Here is a 20340-nt window from a genome sequence, read left to right as displayed (position 1 = left end):
ACATTCAAAGATAATATTTTACAATCTAACTTAAAAGCTTATTCTTATAAGGGAGGTCATGATTAGCTCACTTTACTAGTAAAAGGACACAAAAATTTAAATGAAAGAACTTGTCCTCTCTTCAAGTTTTTTTTCTCTGTAAGTTCTCCAACTCACAGTGCCAATAATTTAATTAATACAAAAGTCCATAGTTTTCTAAGGTCATATTTAATGTTGGTTAACACCTATTTTGCATCTTATCTAGAATATGATATACGAACTTTGGTACAGGAAAAAAAAATTCTCTACTATAAACTTTTTATTTTAAAAAGTAGTTTAAAAAAGACCAAAACACAAAACACCTTGCAAACATACAATTTTGTAGCAAATTTTAAAAATAAGTAATTCTCATATAAGGCACTTCCATTCATTTGAAATAAAGTTTCATATAAAGTTGTCCTTTTTTTCCTTCTGTAATTAAGTCTTCATAAACTATACAGTAATAATAGTACTTCAAGTAAAATTTTATTAAATACCCAATTTTGGGATAATTGCCTTAAATATCTTTACCTCTGAATGGAATGAAGGGTGGTTATGGAGTTCTGTGCAAGCTAATCTTAAAGGAAGGTACCCTTGGTCTGTTTTAGGTTTATAGAATTGATAATGTTTTATCTTGTTGATCTTGTTCAAGAATCTTGAACTTTTCCAAAGGAAGATTGCTTAAGGCAGTTGGTAAAATGTGTTCTGATGTGCCCGTAGGTAATGTGTTACTTGCTTCTAAAGTCTTCACCAAGCATGTGGCTTTGATCCATCTTCTAGTTGCTCTGCGTTCTTTTTGTAGGCAAGTTTTCATTTTTCTTTTTAAGCTTGCTATTTCCTTTTCCAGTTTAATTATCCTCTTTTTTGCCTCCATAGGGTTCCTAAAGGCATAACTGTGTTCAAGTAGTACTTGCTGACTACTAATGTTTGATTTAGATGGTCCTGCTGGAGTACAACTGTTGCTTTTTTCCAAAAGATTCCTTGACTTGAGTTTCTGAATCAAATAAAATTAGAGGATTAAATATAAGAGTATCACAAGTCAGTAAATTTCATCAAATTTTGGGTAACAATATTTAAACTGTTCTTTTAATAATCAATTTAAAAATATCGATTGGAAATATCAACAGCCCATCTTATGTAATCATGGATTAAGTTTCTCAACTAGCTGAATAAATTCCAGTCACCTATTTCTGTTTGTTCTCTCTCCAGGACATTCAAATATTGGTTTAGAAATAGAAAATGGACTTTGAAAATATCTATGAATCTATGGAGACTTTTGAAATCCTTTGCAATTTGCTTACTAAGATCAGTTAAGTATTTAAACATTTGTTTACATATATGATACTGAGTTGAGGATCTCTTTTTCAGGTGATTAATATTTAGACTTAGGGTCCTACTCTGTAACTGAAGGATCCACAGAAACATATTCTGAAGTGTCAAACTTCTAAAGAGATTAACCTATTAACTGTTCACAATTACATTCAATTTCAAGTCTTGCTAGGAAGTGTTTTGCAAATTAGAAACCTTGAGACTCCTCTTTTCCTTCTCTTTTTCATTCAATTATCATGAAGTCCTGTTAATTCTACTTCCTAAATATCTCTGGAATCCTGGTGTGGTGCTGTAGGATAAGCACTGGATTGAATCGCAAGGTCAGCAGTTCAAACCTATCAACTTCTCCTCAGAAACCCTATACAGGGTAGCTATGAGTCAGAACCAACTCAATCAACGGCACTTAACAACAACAAATACCTCTATCATGAATCTTCTCTCCATCATTCTTAATGCCATTGGCCACATCAAGCTCATATCATCTCTGGCCTGAATATAGAAAAACTTCATTAATCTTTCCACCTCTAGTTTTGATCATCAATCTATCTCCTGCCACCAGAGTAATTTTTCCAACAGACTTGACATTTTTATACTGGCTAAAGCACTCCCCCACCCCTTCATTGTCTGAAGAAGAAAAAAAAATCTCTAGCTGTCCCATTAGGATCTGACTCCATTCTTTCATTAGCCATCTTGGTTTATACTCCAGCAAACTAACCCATTAATACGTTTCAGAATAAATCACATCCTTATGTGTCTTCCATTTATTCAACATTTGTGGAAACTTGTATTATGAATTCCTAGAGATGAAAAAATTAATAAATAAGAGAGATATGGTCTCTATTCTTGTGCAATCTATAAATACTGTTGTTTTCTTGGGATTTTTTTTCATGACTTCTCACTAGATTGTAAGTTCCTTACAGCACAGACTTTTTCTTAAATTCTGACATAATGTAAAGTTTAAAGTATGAAAAGGCTTTAAAAGGTTCATGGAAAAATCCCATTGTCTTTTACTTTCAATTTTTCATGAATTTTTGAAGCCCCCTTGAATTTGTTGAACTATATAAACCAAGGCACACTTCAAATTCAATAAACATGTGAGATTACTATGTATCAAGCAAGTGCTAAGGATTCAGAAGTGAACAAGGCAAAGTTCTTGCCCTCCTGAAGCTTTTCTAGTACCTGTGATAATTATTTCACCACAACTTCCTGCCCCCGAAATGAACTCACATACATTTCTGTAACAATAATAAATAATTCAAGAAAAGCAGTTGTTTCTCCTCTCCTAGAGATGATGTCTGTCTTCCTTTTAAAAGGAAAACTGCATTTCTGTTATTCATTCTACACTTCTTGCCATTTGTATACCGTCTTCTCAGCTAGCTTATTCCTCTCATCAAAATTTCCCAAACTAGATAAAAACAATGCTTAATTCATTCAACTTGTACTTTCTCACCCTTTTGGTGAGTTCCGACTCATAGCAACCCAGTATAGGGTTTCCGAGGCTGTAAATCTTTACGGGAGCAGAAAGCCTCATTTTTCTCCTGTGGAACAGCTGGTAGTTTCAAACTGCCAACTTTGAGGTTTCCAGCCCTATTTGTAACCACTACGCTACCAGGGCTCCTTTTAGACTTACAGTATCTATCATTTTGATGACTTTCCATTAACCTCTCAACCTGATGGCTTTTATTCTCACCAGGCTATTGCATTTGTTCTGTGAAAGGTCAAGAACCCTTTCCTAAGAACCGTTCCAACGGTAAAACTTCAAGCCCAGCTAAATGTATGAGCATTCTAAAGCTTTCTGTTCCCTCAGAATTTACATACACTTTTGTACCTCTGTGCTGCTCTTAAGGTACTTAGCACATGCATGGCATTTGTGTGTCATCTTAAAATCAGAGCAGAGTGATGCAGGAGGTTTAATTACTCATATTTCTCTATTTTACTGATGATTCAAGTATTGATAATTGGCAATGTAACATTTCTACACTTTTATTTCACAAGAGGAAACTTATGTAACTTTCTTAAAACACATGACCACAGATTTCAATCTGTTCTAAATGGTTCCATTTTATAGACAAAAAAAAAAAAAGAACAGGACCTCAAAATGGTAAAATTAGGATAAAAAGAAAGTATTATTACCTACCATAGACTTTATATGGGTACAAAAATCAAAAATGGTTGGAACAGCATCCATTTTAAGTCGTCGAGTCTGTCCTGTTAGGTCAAAACAGGAGGCTTCAAAGTGCTTTGAACAAAGAAAAGTATGTTTTCCTGGCACAAAATTTTTGCGCCTAACCAGGCGAACCCATTCTTTTCTTCTTTTAGGATCCAAAGGAAACCTTAAAAGAAAAAAGCAACTCAAATTTCAACTATTACAGTTCTTGTTTTACCTAAATGTTTAAAGAAATTTTAAAAGTTGATGATTTTAAACTCCCAACATCCAGACACTGGAAAAGGCAGAAACCAAACCATGCTAAATTGACTTGAGGATTCTGGCATGATGGCAGACTAGGCAGACACACTACATGGATCTTCTACAACTAAAGTTCAAGAGACCAAATAAACAGGCACAGATAAAAAATACTGGGACCCTAAACTTTAGAAGAAAGTCTAGAGAAGTAGACTGAGTGCTTGCTGGGAGAAGAAACTGAGCCGGGATGGTGAAAGAGTGACTTGACAGTTGAACACCTAGCCAGATGCACTGTGACCATCTTGAACTTTTGTGAGCATCTTAGGAAACAGAAGGTGGCCTGACAGAGCAGTCACAAGGGCAATGGAAAGGTGCAATTCCTTCATTTTCCCCACACCCCTAAGGTAAGCTCCCACCCTCATCTACCAATGGCACACCCCTGCTCTCCTGGAGTTCGGAGCAACATGGATGGAGGCACACCAGTGTGAGATGATGGCCAGCTGCACTACTTTGGTGCCCAGATTCAGGTGGACTCAGCTTAAGACCTACAGTGCCTGCAGAGCCACCAGACCAGCATTTAATGAGTCACCTTGCCCCCTAGCTGCCCTGTGGTCATAACAGACACTAAAACCACCTCCATCAAGAGTCTCCATGAGCTACTTCCAGATTGAGTACCCTGAACATAGATAACACTGAAGTCAATAGGAACTCCATCTAGGGCCAGGAACTCTGACGTCACATCCCACCCACACATACCTCAGTAACTCCCTGGCTTGCAGAAGCCCCAAAGAGTTTCCTCCTCTCTGGGTCCAATAGCTGCACTATTTTTTTGTTTTTGTTGTTTCATTATTTTTGTTGTTTATTCTTTGTCCTCCTTCTCTTTTCATTTCCTTGAACTTTATCCTATCTCTGGTTTTGTTTTTCCTTTTTTTCTATCTCTTATTTTGTCTCTCCTCCCCCCCCCCCCTTCTTTTAATCTTTACTACGCTGTACTTTTCATCTTCCTTCTCCTTGGTTTTTCTAAGTTATTTGTATTTCTTTTTATTTTCTCGAGTGTAGTTACATTTTCCTGTCCCTTTTTTCTCTTTTTAGTTATTATGTTCCTTTTTTCTGGTACTGCCTGTTGAAAAAAATTTTTTTTTTCCAACAAAGGAGAACCAATAAGACTAAGCTCTTGATTTGTCAGCAGAAACCATGCAGGCAAGAAGGCATTAAGAACTCTAAAAGAAAAAAATTGCCAGCAAGAATCATATACCTAGCAAAGCTGTCATACCAATGCAATGGTGAAATTAGAACGTTTCCTGATAAACAGAAATAAAATAATTTGTAATGACCAGACCAACTTTACAAAAAAGTGCTAAAGGGTTTTGTTTAGCCTGAGAACCAACAATAGTCCAAATTACCCTATATGACACAACCACCCAGTACTCAATCCAGATACGTAAGTAGTTAAAGTGAAACAACCTTGCAAGATGAAAAATAGAGAACCAGTGATATCAATTTATAATGAAGTCAACTACAAAACAAAGAGCGAACAGTATCGATACATAACTTCTGAACAGCGAGAAAATCAAGTAGTTATCAAGATAAAACAGATGGTTTTAAACAGGGAAAAAATAACTACAGGGTAACCTCAAAAAACAAAACAAAAACGAATACACATATACACCAAAATAAAAAAAGAGGAAAATGTGAAAGAATCCATAAACATTAATACAGCTAAAATGAAAATTAAAAGAGAACCCACAAACATAATGAACTCAGTGCAGAAAATTATGTGGGAACAAAGAACCCAGGAGGACAACTGAAACGCACACAAATTAAAAGGACAGCAATGAATTCATACCTACCAAGAATTATACTGAATGTAAATTGTTTAAATGCAGTCAAGAGACACAGAGAGCAGAATATGAAAACAGGATCCTTCAATAAGTTGTCTACAAGAGATACATCAAAAAGATAGAGACAACCGAAATGAGCATCAATAGAAGAATGGTTAAATAAACTTTCATAAGGAACTCTGGTAACGTAGTGGTTACAAATCAGGCTGTGAACCGCAAGGTCAGCTGTTCTGCAGGAGAAAGATAAGGCTTTCTGCTCCTGTAAAGATTTACAGCCTCGGAAACCCTGTACAGGGTAGTTATGAGTCGGAATCGACTCCACAACACACAACCACATGTGCACAGAATGGAATGCTATGAAACATTAAAGAATAATTGATGAATCTTTGAAACATTTCACAACATGGATGACCCTGTAGGACATTATGCTACCTGAAATTAGTCAACCACAAAAGGACAAACAATACTGTATTGATGTTTATAATATTATAAAAAGTTAAGAAAAGAAACACTATATGATGGTTATAGAGAGGAAGGGGGAGGGAAAATTATCCTTGGGCTAGAAGGTAATGTATAACATGTTAACATGGGTGAAAAGGCAGGCACAAGAGGCAGGTCAGCACTAGAGACACAGGGAGGGATGCACCTGTTAAGTGAATAAAGGTAAATGCTATTAACTGTTGATACATGGAGGGGATGGCAATGAAGCAAAGCATATGATTAACTGAATGTAAAACTGATGATTTGCTCTGTAAACCTTCACTCACTTTATAATAAAAAGTTAAGGAAAAAAACACTGACTTATTTTGTTTTTCAGGATTAAGAGAAATTTCTTTCCAAGTTAGTCCTTAACTTGGACAGTAAAAATAAAACAAGACTAAATTGATCTAGAGCATGTTTATATAGAATAATTACAAGGAGTAAATTCCGAATGCTTTGATCTGTTGATGCTGTACATGGTCATGATCAATCAGATAGCTAAGTATGAAATTTTTTCAAGGAAAGCCTAGAAAGATTCTGGTACACTTTCATCTAGGGTCCTTCATTATAGTACTGATTTTATTGTGTAAAACCTTTTTCATTTTAATAAATTTTCCATGAAATAAAAGATTATAAATTTCCTGAGGATAAGCATATTTTAAAAATGTTTAACACTTAGCATATTATTGTTAAGTGCTGTTGAGTCGGTTCCAACTCATAGCGACCCTGTGTAGGGTTTCTAAGGAGTGGCTGATGAGCTTGAACCGCTGCCCTTACAGTTCAAACCCACCTTACACTCCAGCACATTAACACACAGCAGGACTCCAACACTTAGCATAGTGCCTTGCAAACAGTAGAGGCCCGATATTTTTGCTAAATGAATAAGAGAATAGAATTTAAAAATAATCCATTGTATGCAATACTTCTATGGAGTTAAACGATACGTATTCTTAAAGAATCAATTCTTAAGGTATCTAGTGTAACAGCATAAGTATTACAAGAGAAAAATGTTGCCAACAAGCCCAGCAGGAGTGTTTTTTTCTTTCATGTTTATTTCAAAGGCAAAATATACTGACAGGCACCCCAGTGTATACCTGCTAACCATAACTCACTGCCATTGAATTAATAATTTAGACTCATAGCGATCCTATGTAGGGTTTCTGAGAGTCTAATTCTTTTTGGGAGATTCATTCCCTCTTTTAAGCTACTACATCCATAACTATAGGTCAAGTTCATAAAATTGTAACAGATTACACTCTTTCTTCCTCTAGTAGAGTTCGGATCAGCCAGCCATTGATGCTAGGTCAAATGAGTACTATCTGCAACTATGGGCATTCTTGTGCATCTCCCTTCACTTCACCTCAGCTGGGTGCTTCACTCTGCTCTAGTCCTCCGTGACTATGTCCCTGTTCATGGGCTCAGGAGACCCCAGGTCTTGCTATACTGCTGGCTACCCAGGTCACGGATCCAGGTTGACATGAGTCAATTGAATGTGGTCGGACTTAGCTAACAGCTTCATTGCTGTTTTTCCCCCACTTCCCCTTATGGGCAGACCAACGTAGTCACCAGCAAGAGTACATGCCTGCTCATCATGTATTCCCTTTGAGTTTCCGTCTTAGAAGGGGGTTTGCCCGGAGGGGACTTGATTGCTTGCCTTGATAGCTCCCTGGTGAACAATGTGCATGTTCTCGTAGTAGTCAATCAGGCTGCCATTACTGTTTTTGATTTTTCCCATCTTCTTTCGATATTTTCTGTATCATTCAATATTTTGTCAATAGAATCCTTCAACATTGAAATTCGAAGCTTGAATTTTTCTTCAGTTCCCTCAGCTTGAGAAATGTTAAGCATTGGTTTTCTAACTCCAGGTCTTGAACATTTCGTTGTAATACTTGACATGGTCTTCTCAAGGTGCTCTTCAAAATTTTCTATTCAGCTCTTTTACCTCATTTCTTCCATTTGCTTTAGCACCTCTACACTGGATAGCAAGTTTCAGAACCTCTTCTGACATACAATTTGCTCATTCCCTTCTTTCTTGTGTAATTAATGACCTTTTGCTTCCTCCATGTATGATGTTCTTGATGTCATGCAACAACTCTCCTGGTCTTCGGTCATTAGTGTCTAATTCATCAAATCTGTTCTTGAGATTATTTCTAAATTCAGGTAGGATGTGTTCACGGTCCTTTACTGACTCTTGTGGACTTGTTTTTATTTTCTTCAGCTTCAGCCTGAACTTGCATATGAGCAATTGATGGTGTGTTCCAGTCTGCCCATGTTCATGTTTTGTTTTGTTTTTTAAACTCATAGTGACCCAATATACAACAGAATGAAATACTGCCCAGTCCTGCACCAACCTCACAATTGTTGCTATGCCTGACTGAGCCCATTGATGCTGCCAGGGTGCCAATCCATCTTACCTGGGGTCTTCCACCTTTTCATAGTAACATCAAAAAATGTAAATATTTTATATTGCTAGATAAACTGTGATTCAACAATCAAAAGAGTATAAATTAATCATTTCTTAAGAGACACTGAAGTTAAAAGGGAAAACGAGAATTAATAAATAACTTTGGTATAAAGAAACAAATTTCATGTATGGGAACCCCTTGAATAACTCTTCATCTTCTGAGTCTCTGAGTCTTACTGCCATAATGATCAAAGGGGGGCTGAAGCCCAGAACTGTTGTTAAGTGATGTCGAATCGGTTCCAACTCACAGCTACCCTGTATAGGGTTTCGTTGGCTTTAAATCTTTGTGAGAGCAGGAAGTCTCATCTTTCTCCTGCATAGCAGCTGGTGGACCCGTGGCCATGTTTTGACTGATCATATTGAGTTTTTCCAGATATAGTCAATTTGATTTCTGTATACCCCATCTAGTGAGTCCCATGTGTAGTTGTCTTTTATGTTGTTTAAAAAAGGCATTGGCAATGAAGTCATTGGTCTTGTAAAATTCTTTCATGTGATCTTTAGCATTGTTTCTATCACCAAGGCCATATTTTCCTCTTTGTTGCAATGGTTGCATTCCAATTGCCAGTAATTATTAATACATCTTGATAACATGTTTGATTAACTTCAGTCTGAAGAAATTGGCAGAATTCTTCAATTTCATCATTACTGGCTATGGTGGTTGGTAGTAAATTTGAATAATAGTTGTATTAACTGGTCTTCCTTGCTGTTGTTAAGTATGGATATTATCCTATCATAGTGTTGTACTTGAAGATCTTTTTGATGATGAATGTGACTCTATTCCTCTTCAATTTGTCATTCCCGGCATAATAAACCATGTGGTTCTAAGATTCAAAATGATCAATACCAGTCCATTTTAGCTCACCCATGCCTAGGGTGTCAATGTGTATGTGTTCCATTTAATTTTTGACAGTATTCTTGGATTCATGTTTCATACATTCCATGTTCCAATTATTAATGGATGTTTACAGCTGCTTCACATTTTGAATTGTGCCCTATCAGCAAATGAAGGTCCTGAAGGCTTTACTTCACTACTTTGAGGAGGCAGCTCTTTCCCAGTTATTGTTAAATGCTATGGAGTCAGTTCTGACTCATAGCAACCCTGTGTAGGTTTTCCAACAAGTGGCTGGTGAGTTTGAACTGCTGTCCTTGTGGTTCCAATTGACCTTGCAGTCCAGTGATTTATCTGAGGGTAGTAATTAGCTAAGAAGACAGGATGGGAGCAGGGAAGTATCTTGGGGACAATGGAGAATGCTATAAAATGATGTGGGAGGGCATCCAAAGTCAAAGAATGAGTCTGAACTTTATCCAAAATGTCATTTTAAGCTGTCAAAGGGTATGAATAGTGAGAGTCAATTGTTTAAAGTATCAGAAAGTTTTCAAGTTGTTAGCTAAAAGCAGCCATTCTGTTGACTGTTAGATGCTGTTGAATCAGTTCCAGCTCATAGCGATCATATGCATCACCCTCAGAATCACTGATATGCTTGAGTCCATATAATCTAGTTTCTTGGAGTTTTTGCTCAGCATAGATTGAGTAAGTATGGTGAAAGAATAAGACTGTGGCACAAACCTTTCGTGATTTTAAACCATTCCATGTTCCCTTGTTCTGTTTGACTTATGGTCTTTTGGTCTATGTACAAGGTCCTCATGAGCACTATTAAGTGTTCTGGAATAAACATTCTCCACAATGTTGTCCATAGCTTTTCATGAAACACACAAACAAAAGCTTTTGCATAGTCAATAAAGCACAGGCAAACATCTTTCTGGTCTTGTTTTCAGCCATGATGCATCTGATATCAGCAATGATATCCCTCGTTCCATATCCTCATCTGAATCCAGCTTGAACCTCTGGCAGTTTTCTGTCAATGTACTATTGCAGTTATTTATGAATTATCTTGAGTAAAATTTACTTGCATGTTATATTAATACATTGTCTAATGATTTACGCATTGCGTTGGGTCACTTCTTAGGAATAGGCACAAATATGGATCTTTTCCAATCAGTTGACCAGATAATAGTCTTGGAAATCTCTTGGCATAGGTGAGTGCCTCCAGTGTTACATCAGTTTGTTGAAAGATTTCAATTTGTATTCCATCAATTCCTGGAGCCTTGTTCTTTGCCAATGTCTTCAGTGTACTTTAGACTTCTTCCTTTAGTATCACTGGCTCTTGATCATATGCTACCTCTTGAAATGGTTGAACATCGGCCATTTCTTTTTTGTTATAGTGACCCTGTGTATTCCTTCCATTTTCTTTTGACACTTTCTGTATAATTCAATGTTTTGCACATAGAATCCTTCAATATTGAAAGTTGAGTCTTGTCTTTTATTTTTGTTCTTTCAGCTTGAGAAATGCTGAGTGTGTTCTTCCCTTTTGGTTTTCTAAAACAACTCCACGAGAACCAAAACATGAATTTGAATATACCCCATCTGAACTTAGAGACAACCTCAAGATCAGATTTGATACACTAGATACTAATGACTAAAGACCAGAAGAGTTGTGGGATGATATTAAAATCATATATGAAGAAAGCAAAATGTCATTAAAAAGACAGGAAAGAAATAAATGATCAAAATGGTTATCAGAAGAGACTCTGACACTTGCACTTAAACACAGAGAAGTCAAAGAAATGGATGGTATGAGGGAGGAAAAGTGCTGAACAGAAAATTTCAAAGGCCAGCTACCACTTTGTCAAAATCCAGCACAAACCCTGTTATCCTTGTATTCAGAGCCATGTGATTGTGAGTCATGCCAGTGTAGGGTGGGAGCCAGCTGCACCAGTTTGGTGCCTAGATTTAGATGGGATCAGCTCCAGACCTACATAACCCACAGAGCCACCAGATCAGCATTATTGTTGTTAAAGTGTCATCAAGTCAGTCCTGATTCATGACTTTGTACAGGGTTTCCAAGGAGTGGCTAGTGAGTTTGAACTGCTGACCTTGCAGCTCAAACTGACCTTGTGGTTGAATGCTTATCCTACAGCCCCACACGAGGACTCCCAGGATGACTCTAGCAGAAATCCTCATAACCAGACACACTGGCTCCCAGGTGTCATTAAACAAGGTCTATCAGGGCCTCCACAAAGTTCTTGTGGACTGAGTGCCCTGAACATAGGTAACACTGAGGCATACAGGAACTCCACCATCATATCTGTTCCACAGCCACCTTGAATAGCAAGAGCCACCCAGAGTTTTCTCCACTCTGGGTCCAACAATTGCACTGGTGATTTTTTTCCCTTTCATTGTTTCTATTTGTTTATTCTTTCTTCTCCATCTTCTCTTTTAACTTCCATGAATTTTATCCTTGGGATTTTATCTCCACTTTTGCTTTTTCTTCTTTTCTTCTGTGCCTCATTTCCCTAGGTTTTTTGTTTTTTTTTTTCCCCCTTTAGATCTTTCTTTACTATTCACTAATCTCGTTTCATCTTTCTTTTCACTGTTTTTTCTAAGTAGTTTTATTATTTCTTTAAACTTATAGTTTCTCTTATTTGGTTTCATTTTTCTGTTCTTCTTTTCTCTTTTTAGCTATGATTCCCCTCTCTCCTAGTTGTCACCTGTTTTTATTTCTTTTTCTTTCCTCTTTTCATTGTTGGTTGGCTGCTTGCTTGTCAATTGTTTTGTTTTCTTGTGTGTATGTGTGTGGCTGTTCTCCTCTTACTTGACAGGAGACAGCCACTGTGACCATAGAGTCCAGCCACAACAGTATTCTCCGCAGCTCCACCCACTGAGCAAGAGCCAGTATCAGCTCCTATACCACATGAACAATAATAGACAGCAGCCAACACCATCTAAACCCACCTTAAACTGAGGTGAATGAACAGAGTAGAATGGTACACATGCTTCCAGTCTCTAACTACACTCACAGGAGACAACTGGTGAGAGCCTACAAACACATAATCATACAACCATCAATAAAAAACAAACACAACAACTCTACAAAGCTCTGGAGGCAGCAGATAATTTTATCTCACATGAAGACACAAGAGAGAATGGCTCGAAAAATAATCAAGATGTAGAGTCAGAAAATGTTTCTGAGGAAGAAAGGTAATGGAATGAACTGAAAATTCAAAAGAATGATATTTAGGTACCTTCAAAGGATTGACAGAAAGATTGAGGAAAGAAAGGAGAACACAGGCAAAACTTTAGTAGAATTCAGAAAAATACTATAAGAACAAACAGAGCAAATAAATGCAAAATTTGAAGCAATACAAAACCTGCAATTAGAAATCCAGAAGATTAATACTAAAATTTCAGAAATGGAAAATACATTGAAAGGGCAAAGGAGTAGACTTGAAGCAATGGAAGCCTGAATTAGTGAGTGAGCTTGAAGATAAATCTCTCAATACTAGCATGCTGGAAGAACAGTAAGAAAAATGAATGAAAAAATCTGAAGAAAGTCTAAGAGTTATGTGGGACACCATGAAGAGGAATAAGTTACAGGTGACTGGAAATCCAGAACAGGAAGAGAGAATAAAATGCACAGAAAAAAAGGCAAAGACTTGTTGGAAGGAAACTTCCTAAAATCATGAAAGACAAAAAGATAAGCACACAAGAAGCTATACAACCCCAAACAAGATAGATCCCCAAAGAAAATCACTAGACATACCATATTCAAACTTTCCAAAACCAAAAGCAAGGAAAAAAATTCTGAGAGTAGCTCAGGCAAAACGAAGTTACCTACAAAGGAGGACCAATAAAACAATGGTTTGATTTCTCAGTGGAAACTATGCAGGCAATAGGATGACACATACAAAAATACAAACCAAGAATCATATACTCAGCAAAGCTGTTCCTTAACTTTGACAGCAAAATTAGGATATTTTCAGATAGACAGAAATTAAAGGAATTTGTAATAACCAAACTAACTTTATAATAAATACTAAAGGGTATTTTTGGGATTAAGAACCAACAACAGACAGTATGAGATTAAACATATGTAAAAGCACCTCCCCCCCCAACTCACTCCAGATATAGAATATTTAAGGTAAAACAAAACTATAACACTTAAAATAGGGTACTTGAGATACCAATTTATAATCAAGTTAACAACAAAGCAAAAAGAGGAAATATATAGAACTTCCAAATGGTGAAAAGTCAAGTTGATTTCAAGATAAAACAGACTGATGTTTTAAACAAGAAAAAATTAACTACAAAGTAATCTCAGAAAATACATTCATATCAAAATAAAAGACGAAAAATAGAAAGATTATAGTAAACTTTAACACAATAGAAATGAAAATTAAAAGAAAACCCACAAAGAAAATGAACTCACCACATAAAATTATGTGTGATTGATCTTTTTTAGATAAAGTGCATGAGAACCATGCTGAAATATGACCATTCTAAAGCAAATATATATTTCAAGATGAAGCGAAGCTGTTTTTAAATAAATTACTTGAATCTTCAAAAAAAATTAATGTGAGAAAAAAGAAAACAGCAGACCACTAAAACAACACACTCCAAAATAAAAGCAGTTAATTCAGACTTATAGACAATTATACTGAATGTAAATGGATTAAATTTATATGTCTCAGTCAAGAGACAGAGAGTAATAGGATAGATAACAAAACAGGATTCTCCAATATGCCCTCTATAAGATCACAATAGTAAAAAAGACAGCCTAAATGCCCATCAGCAGAAGAATAGTTAAACAAATTTCAATATATACACACAATGGAGTACTATGCAATGTTGAATAATGAGTCTGCAAAACACCTCATAACATGGATGAACCTGGAGGACATTATGCCAAATGTACTAAAGGACAACCATTGCAGGAAACCACTGATGCAAAAAGTTAAAATGTTTTCTTGATTAAAAAAAACATTGTATGACGGTTATGGGAGTCCTGGTGTGGCGCTGTGGGTTAATGCACTGGACTGCAGTCGTTTGAACCACACGGTAGGCATTTCAGGCTCACCAGCTGCTCCTTGGAAACGTTATACAGGGTAACTATGGGTTAGAACGGATTCAATGGCACTTAACAACAACAATGATGGTTCTGATGTGCGGGGAGGTAAAAGTATTTATGGGCCAGAGGGTAGACACATGTTAACATGGGAGATGAAGGCAATATATAAGAGGGCTGTTAGCAGAGGAAAGATGAAGGTAGTGGGAGATACAAGGAGGAATGCAAAAGTTAAAGTGAATAGAGGTAAACACCGTTAACTGACAGTACATGTAAGAGATTACAATCATAGTAATAAAGCAAGGTATGTGTTGAATGTAAAACTGATGATCTGCTTTGTAAACCTTTACTCAATTCACAAATTTGCATCCATTCCAAAGAAAGGTGACCCAAAAGAATGGAAATCATCATCAAACAAGATCATTAATATCAAGTAAACGTTGTTGTTATTAAGCGCTGTCAAGTTGGTTTGGACTCATAGTGAACCAGAATAGGGTTTCTGAGGAGTGACTGATGAGTTTGAACTGCGGACCTTGTGGTTCAAAACAACCTTATAGTCCTGTACTTATCCTACAGCACTGTGGTTACGAATCGGGCTGCTAATCTCACGGTTAGCAGTTCGAAACTACCAGCTGTTCCGCAGGAGAAAGATGAGGTTTTCTGTTCCCATAAAGATTTCCAGCCTCGTAAACCCTGAACAGGGTCACTATGAGTTGGAACTGACTCCATGGCACATAACAACAACCACAACCACACCAGAAGTACCAAGATGAAGATAATTCAAAGGTGGTTATAGCAATACATCAACAGGGAGAAATTCAAGCCAGATTCAAAAGAGGACCTGGAACCAGGGATATCATTGATGATGCCAGATGGATTTTGGATGAAAGCAGAGAATATTAGAAAGATGTCTACTTGTGCTTTATTGACTATGCAAAGACATTAGACTGTGTGGGTCAGAACAAACTATGTATAACATTTTGAAGTGGTATTCTAGAACACTTATTTGTGCTCATGAGGAAACTGTACATAGCCCAAGAACAGAACATGGGGATACAGAATGGTTTAAAATCTGGAACTGTTTGTGCCAGGGTTGTATCCTTTTAGCATATTTATTCATTCTTTATGCTGAGCAAATAATCAGAGAAGCTGGAACGTGGAATCATGATTGGATGAAGATTCATTAACAACCTACAATATGTAGATATCACACTCTTCCTTGCTGGAAGTGAGAGGACTTAAGATACTAATGAAGATCAGAGATTGCAGCCTTCTATATAGACTGCACCTTAATGTAAAGTAAATTAAAATCCTCACAACTGGACCAATAAATAACACTATGATAAATGGAGACTATATTGAAGTTGTCAAAGACTTCATTTTGCTTAGATCCATAATCAACACTCATGGAAACGGTAGTCAAGAAATCAAATGACATATTAGGCAAATCTATTGCAAAAAAAAAAAAAAAAAAAAAAATCCTTTAAACTATTCAAGAACAAAGATGTCAGTTTGAGGACTAAGGTGAACTTGACCTAAGCCATGGTATTTTCAATGGCCTCATATGCATGTTAAAGTTGAATAATGAATAAGTAAGACCATAGAAGAATAGATGCATTTGAATTATGATGCTGGTGAAGAATACTGAAATCACGATGGGCTGCCAGAGTAACTAACAAATTGGTGTTGAAATAAGTACAGCCAGAATGTTCCTCAGAAACCAGGATGATGACACTTGGTCACTGGCTCTTTGAATATGTATGTTGTCAGAAGGGATCAGTCCCTGGAGAAGAATATCATGCATGGTAAAGTGGAGGGTCACCAAAAAAGACAAAGACCCCTCGCCCCCAAAGAAGAATTGACACAATGGCAACAATGTGCTCAAACACAACAAACAGCTTGTGAGGATGCAGGACCAGGTGATGTTTTGTTTTGTTGTGCATAAGGTTGCTGGGAGCTGGAACAAACTCAAAGTCGTCTAGCAACAACGTGAAATATATTTGTTTTCTTCTCTCTCTTATTCTATTACTTATAAAATACAGGATGTAAATGAGCTAGTGTGCTTTTGATTGTATGCATATTAGTTTTATCATGTTAGGTAAAAGCATGACTTTACAATTGTCTTAATTTAGAAATTATGTAGTATACAGAGATGTATACAGTTGCTAAACTGACAAGGAGTGGAATGTGATAGTTAAGGTAGTCAACTAGGCCAGGTTGAGTCTCATGAGTTTGGCAGATATTATGTAAGCTTCCTCCATTTTATGATCTGATGTGAATAGCCAATTAGTTGAAAGTGGCATTTCCTTGGGGCTGTGACCTGCATCCAATATGTATGGATGTTTTGATAATGCTCACCTTCTCTGAACTCTGCTTCTGCTTATTCAGCCTCGGACTTCTAGTTCTTGGGATGTGAGCCAGCAGTCTTCTGTCTGCTCTGCTGACTTTGGGATTGTGAACCCTGAAACTGCAAGTTGATATGCCTCTAGTCTGACCTACAGATTGGGCATTTGCAAGCCTCTACAACTGGTAGCGTAGTGGTTACGAGCCGCGCTGCTAATACACCTGACTTTGCAGTCCAGCGCATCACCTCGCAGTGTCACACCAGGGCTCTAGTCAAAATGGCATGGAGGACCAAATTTATCTTGTCCTTTGGTCTCATTTTTAATTTTACATCCTTTTGAGAAGTGTTAAGCACTGGACTGTAAGGTAGGTTTGAACTGCAAGGTTAGCAGTGGAAAATCACCAGCCACCGCTCCTTGGAAACCCTACACAGGATATGAACCCATGCAACAGCACTTAACAGGAAGTGTAGCTTTTAACACAGTGGCACATTAATAATGAAGTATAAAAATGGTCAAAGCTATAATTTTCTACATTCTATATGGAGTGCTGGTGTGGCACTGTGGGATAAACAAGGTAGGTTTGCACTGCAAGGTCAGAGGTTCATACTCAGCAGCCGCTCCTTGGAAACACTATACAAGGTCGCTATGAGTCGGAATTGACTAGATGGCACTTAACAACAACAAAACCATCTATGTTGTGTGGTATAAAAACAGAACTCTTACCCAAAACAAGCGCTTGAAGCACTGGCTCGCATGGTCTATCTGAACCGCAAGGTGGCGGTTCAACCCCACCAGCTGCTCCTTGGAAATGCTCTCTACAGGGTCGCTAGGAGTAGGAGAAGACCTGGTGGCACTTAACAACAACAACAACGACAATTATATTCCAGGCATTGTTCAGGATGTTTCTCTCTCACTTGAGAGAACTAAAGTACTTTGGTTGCTCCTGTAGCAAAGTTAGAAAGAATAAAATTCCGGTTCTTTTATTTTAGGAAGAAAGGAAGCGTGCCTTTTGTACTTGCATTAACGTTGCCCGACGGCTTGGCGAGCAGTGAAGACCGAATCCTTCGGCAGAGTAAGCATGTCTGCCCACTGTCCCCCTAGGTGCTCCCCAGGCCACTGCTGCTAGGAAGGGAAGTTCATTTCAGGGGGGACCCAGTAGACCGGCACCGCGGGCTGTATCAGGAAGACCTCTCTCCCTCCCACGGCATCACTTGTGTCAACGAACAGTCTAACGTAAACGAGTAGAAAATTTGGGTCTTTTGCCACTTTTGGAGTCCTGGGACGGCGCTGCAGGATAATCACTGGACTGCTAACTTCAAGGTCGACGGTTCAAACCCACCAGCCGCTCCTCAGAAACCCTGTACAGGGTCGCTATGTGTCGGAACAGACGTGATGGCACTTAACAACAACTTGTCACTTTTACTCTAGAGTCCAGTACTTTGATTTCTTTTAGAAAGTGGGTAAACCTTCCCCGCAGGGAGAGACGGTTTACAGATCTGCAACAAACACACACAAAGAGCAAACTTGATGCTGCCCAGCTACTCGTTGGGTAGTGAAGTTATCAGTGGACGGGGATTCTGCAGTTGCTTTCCCACAAGTCATCCCCACTCCCTGCCCAGGTTACCTGTGGAAGCTGATGTTAATATGCTTGTTGTAGGTTGCTGCACAGCCCGCCGCAGCACAATTGGTCGGCATTTCCCTTTTCCCCTCATTCGGCGATGTCTTAAGCCTTTTCTGAGGCGATGACAGTTGTGCTTCCTGAGGGCAGAGGCTGGACTAGTGAGGCAGAGTAAAGGTCCACCGAGTTGAGTCGTAGGAACAGGGTTGCAGAAGGGGTGTGTGGGGGAAGCCCGATCTTCCCTTTCTTTATTAAGATGGCGGGCTTGAGCCAGCAGAGTCTACCATCCTGGAACTCCAGGAGACTTGGTTCGCCTTCACCAACATGGCGACCACAATCCGGCCCCTCTCCCGCCCAAGCGAAAAGAGAGTAAGACTACGGTGTCTCTTTGGCTGCAGTGTTCAAAGCAGTTCAAAGAAAGATCTGCAGCTCCCTCCGGTTACTATGAAGCTCCCTCAAGACAGCAACTAGCAACAGGTACGCCCACTCTGGCACACACCCCGCTGTCCCAATCCTGAGTCCTGGCGTAGGTGTCAACTGCAGATGGAGAAGACGAACGCGAGCAGCGACCCAAAGACCGCAAGTCCCACAGAGCATCGCGGAGTTAACGCGTGAACTTGGGACTTTTGTTTCCTGTATGTTGCAGGAAGTGACGTCTTAGGCACGGCCACTTCCAGAGCCCCTTTCAGGCTAGGCGGAAGATCCCGGATCGCTGAGAAGCAAGGGGGCGCTAGGGAAGGGATTTGGGTTGCGACAATCCGGCGAGAAAGAGCTGAGCGGGGAAGTTGGGGAGCAGAGCCCGCTAGGTATCCGAGTAGGGTGAGGCCGCACCGACCGGGCCCGTTAGGAAGTAAGGGAGGCAAGGAGGAAGGCAATTGTCGGGCGGATTCTTGGACTTGAGGGCTAAGGTTGTGTGGAAGGCACTGCTCCCCGGATGGCGACCGCAGATACTCCGGCCCCGGCCTCCAGCGGCCTCTCACCCAAGGAAGAAGGTGAGCTAGAAGATGGGGAGATTAGCGACGACGATAATAACAGCCGGAGCCGGAGCAGTAGCAGCAGCAGTGGCGGTGGGCTGTTATCGTATCCGCGGCGGAGGCCTCCTCATCCGACCCGGGGCGGTGGATCCGGCGGAGGCGGTGGCTCCTCGTCGTCGTCGTCGTCTTCTCAACAGCAGCTGAGGAATTTCTCACGCTCGCGGCACGCGTCGGAGCGGGGCCACCTCAGGGGACACAGTAGCTACCGACCCAAAGAGCCGTTCCGGTCTCACCCGCCCTCCGTGCGGATGCCTTCGAGCTCACTGTCCGAAAGCAGTACCCGACCGTCTTTCTGGGAGCGGAGTCACATCGCCTTGGACCGTTTCCGCTTTCGGGGCAGACCCTATCGGGGTGGGAGTCGCTGGAGTCGGGGACGAGGAGGGGTTGAGCGAGGAGGCAAGCCCGGGAGTAGACCTCCTCTGGGGGGAGGCCCGGGATCCGGATTCTGCAGCAGTCAGAACTGGCGAGAGTCCTCTCCACCTCGAAAGAGTTGTATCCTTAACGTGGCAGTCTGCCCTGGGTGTGTCACTTCCTAAAGTTCCCTTTCGCGTCATTACTAAGTCTGTGAAAGGAGTGTAACACTTCTCAACCCTCAGAGCCGCTTGTTTGTCGTTGTCAATATAAAGTAAGTTTTTGTGTGTTAATTCCCATCTGTAGTGTCGGTTCTTAAGATTACTCAATTGGACAGGTTGCTTGTTTTAATGTTTGGTATTGTGGATTGGGGCCAAACTCGTGGAATCGAAGACTGTCTTAAAATCAGGTCTATACTAATAATACATTAGAAGCCAAAATTTAATTTTTGTGTGTATATGTATATGTGTTGTTGTTGTTATGTGCTGTGGAGTCGGTTCAGACTCATAGTGACTCTGTGCAGGGTTTCCGAGGCTGTAAATCTTCACTGGAG

The 20340-nt window shown here is 39.3% G+C and overlaps 2 protein-coding genes across 2 annotated transcripts in view; one reads left to right on the top strand and one right to left on the bottom strand.

The window, feature by feature from the left end:
- Positions 1-345: 345 nt before the first annotated feature.
- Positions 346-18479, bottom strand: THAP2 (THAP domain containing, apoptosis associated protein 2). The gene is given in 4 exon segments (XM_006878363.1): positions 346-635; positions 638-1012; positions 3485-3680; positions 18409-18479. Coding segments are annotated over 4 exon segments (681 nt in total). The 3' UTR covers positions 346-596.
- A 637-nt stretch (positions 18480-19116) lies between these two features.
- The window catches only part of ZFC3H1 (zinc finger, C3H1-type containing), a 61249-nt gene continuing 60025 nt past the window's right edge, over positions 19117-20340 (top strand). The window contains exon 1 of the mRNA XM_006859562.1: positions 19117-19928. Within this exon, the coding sequence (XP_006859624.1) occupies positions 19337-19928 (592 nt within the window). The 5' untranslated portion in view covers positions 19117-19336. The remainder of the gene's footprint in view (positions 19929-20340) is intronic.

This window comes from Chrysochloris asiatica, unplaced genomic scaffold, assembly GCF_000296735.1.
Source record: "Chrysochloris asiatica unplaced genomic scaffold, ChrAsi1.0 scaffold00033, whole genome shotgun sequence".
NCBI lineage: Eukaryota > Metazoa > Chordata > Mammalia > Afrosoricida > Chrysochloridae > Chrysochloris > Chrysochloris asiatica.
This window is presented reverse-complemented; position numbering and strand designations above follow the sequence as displayed.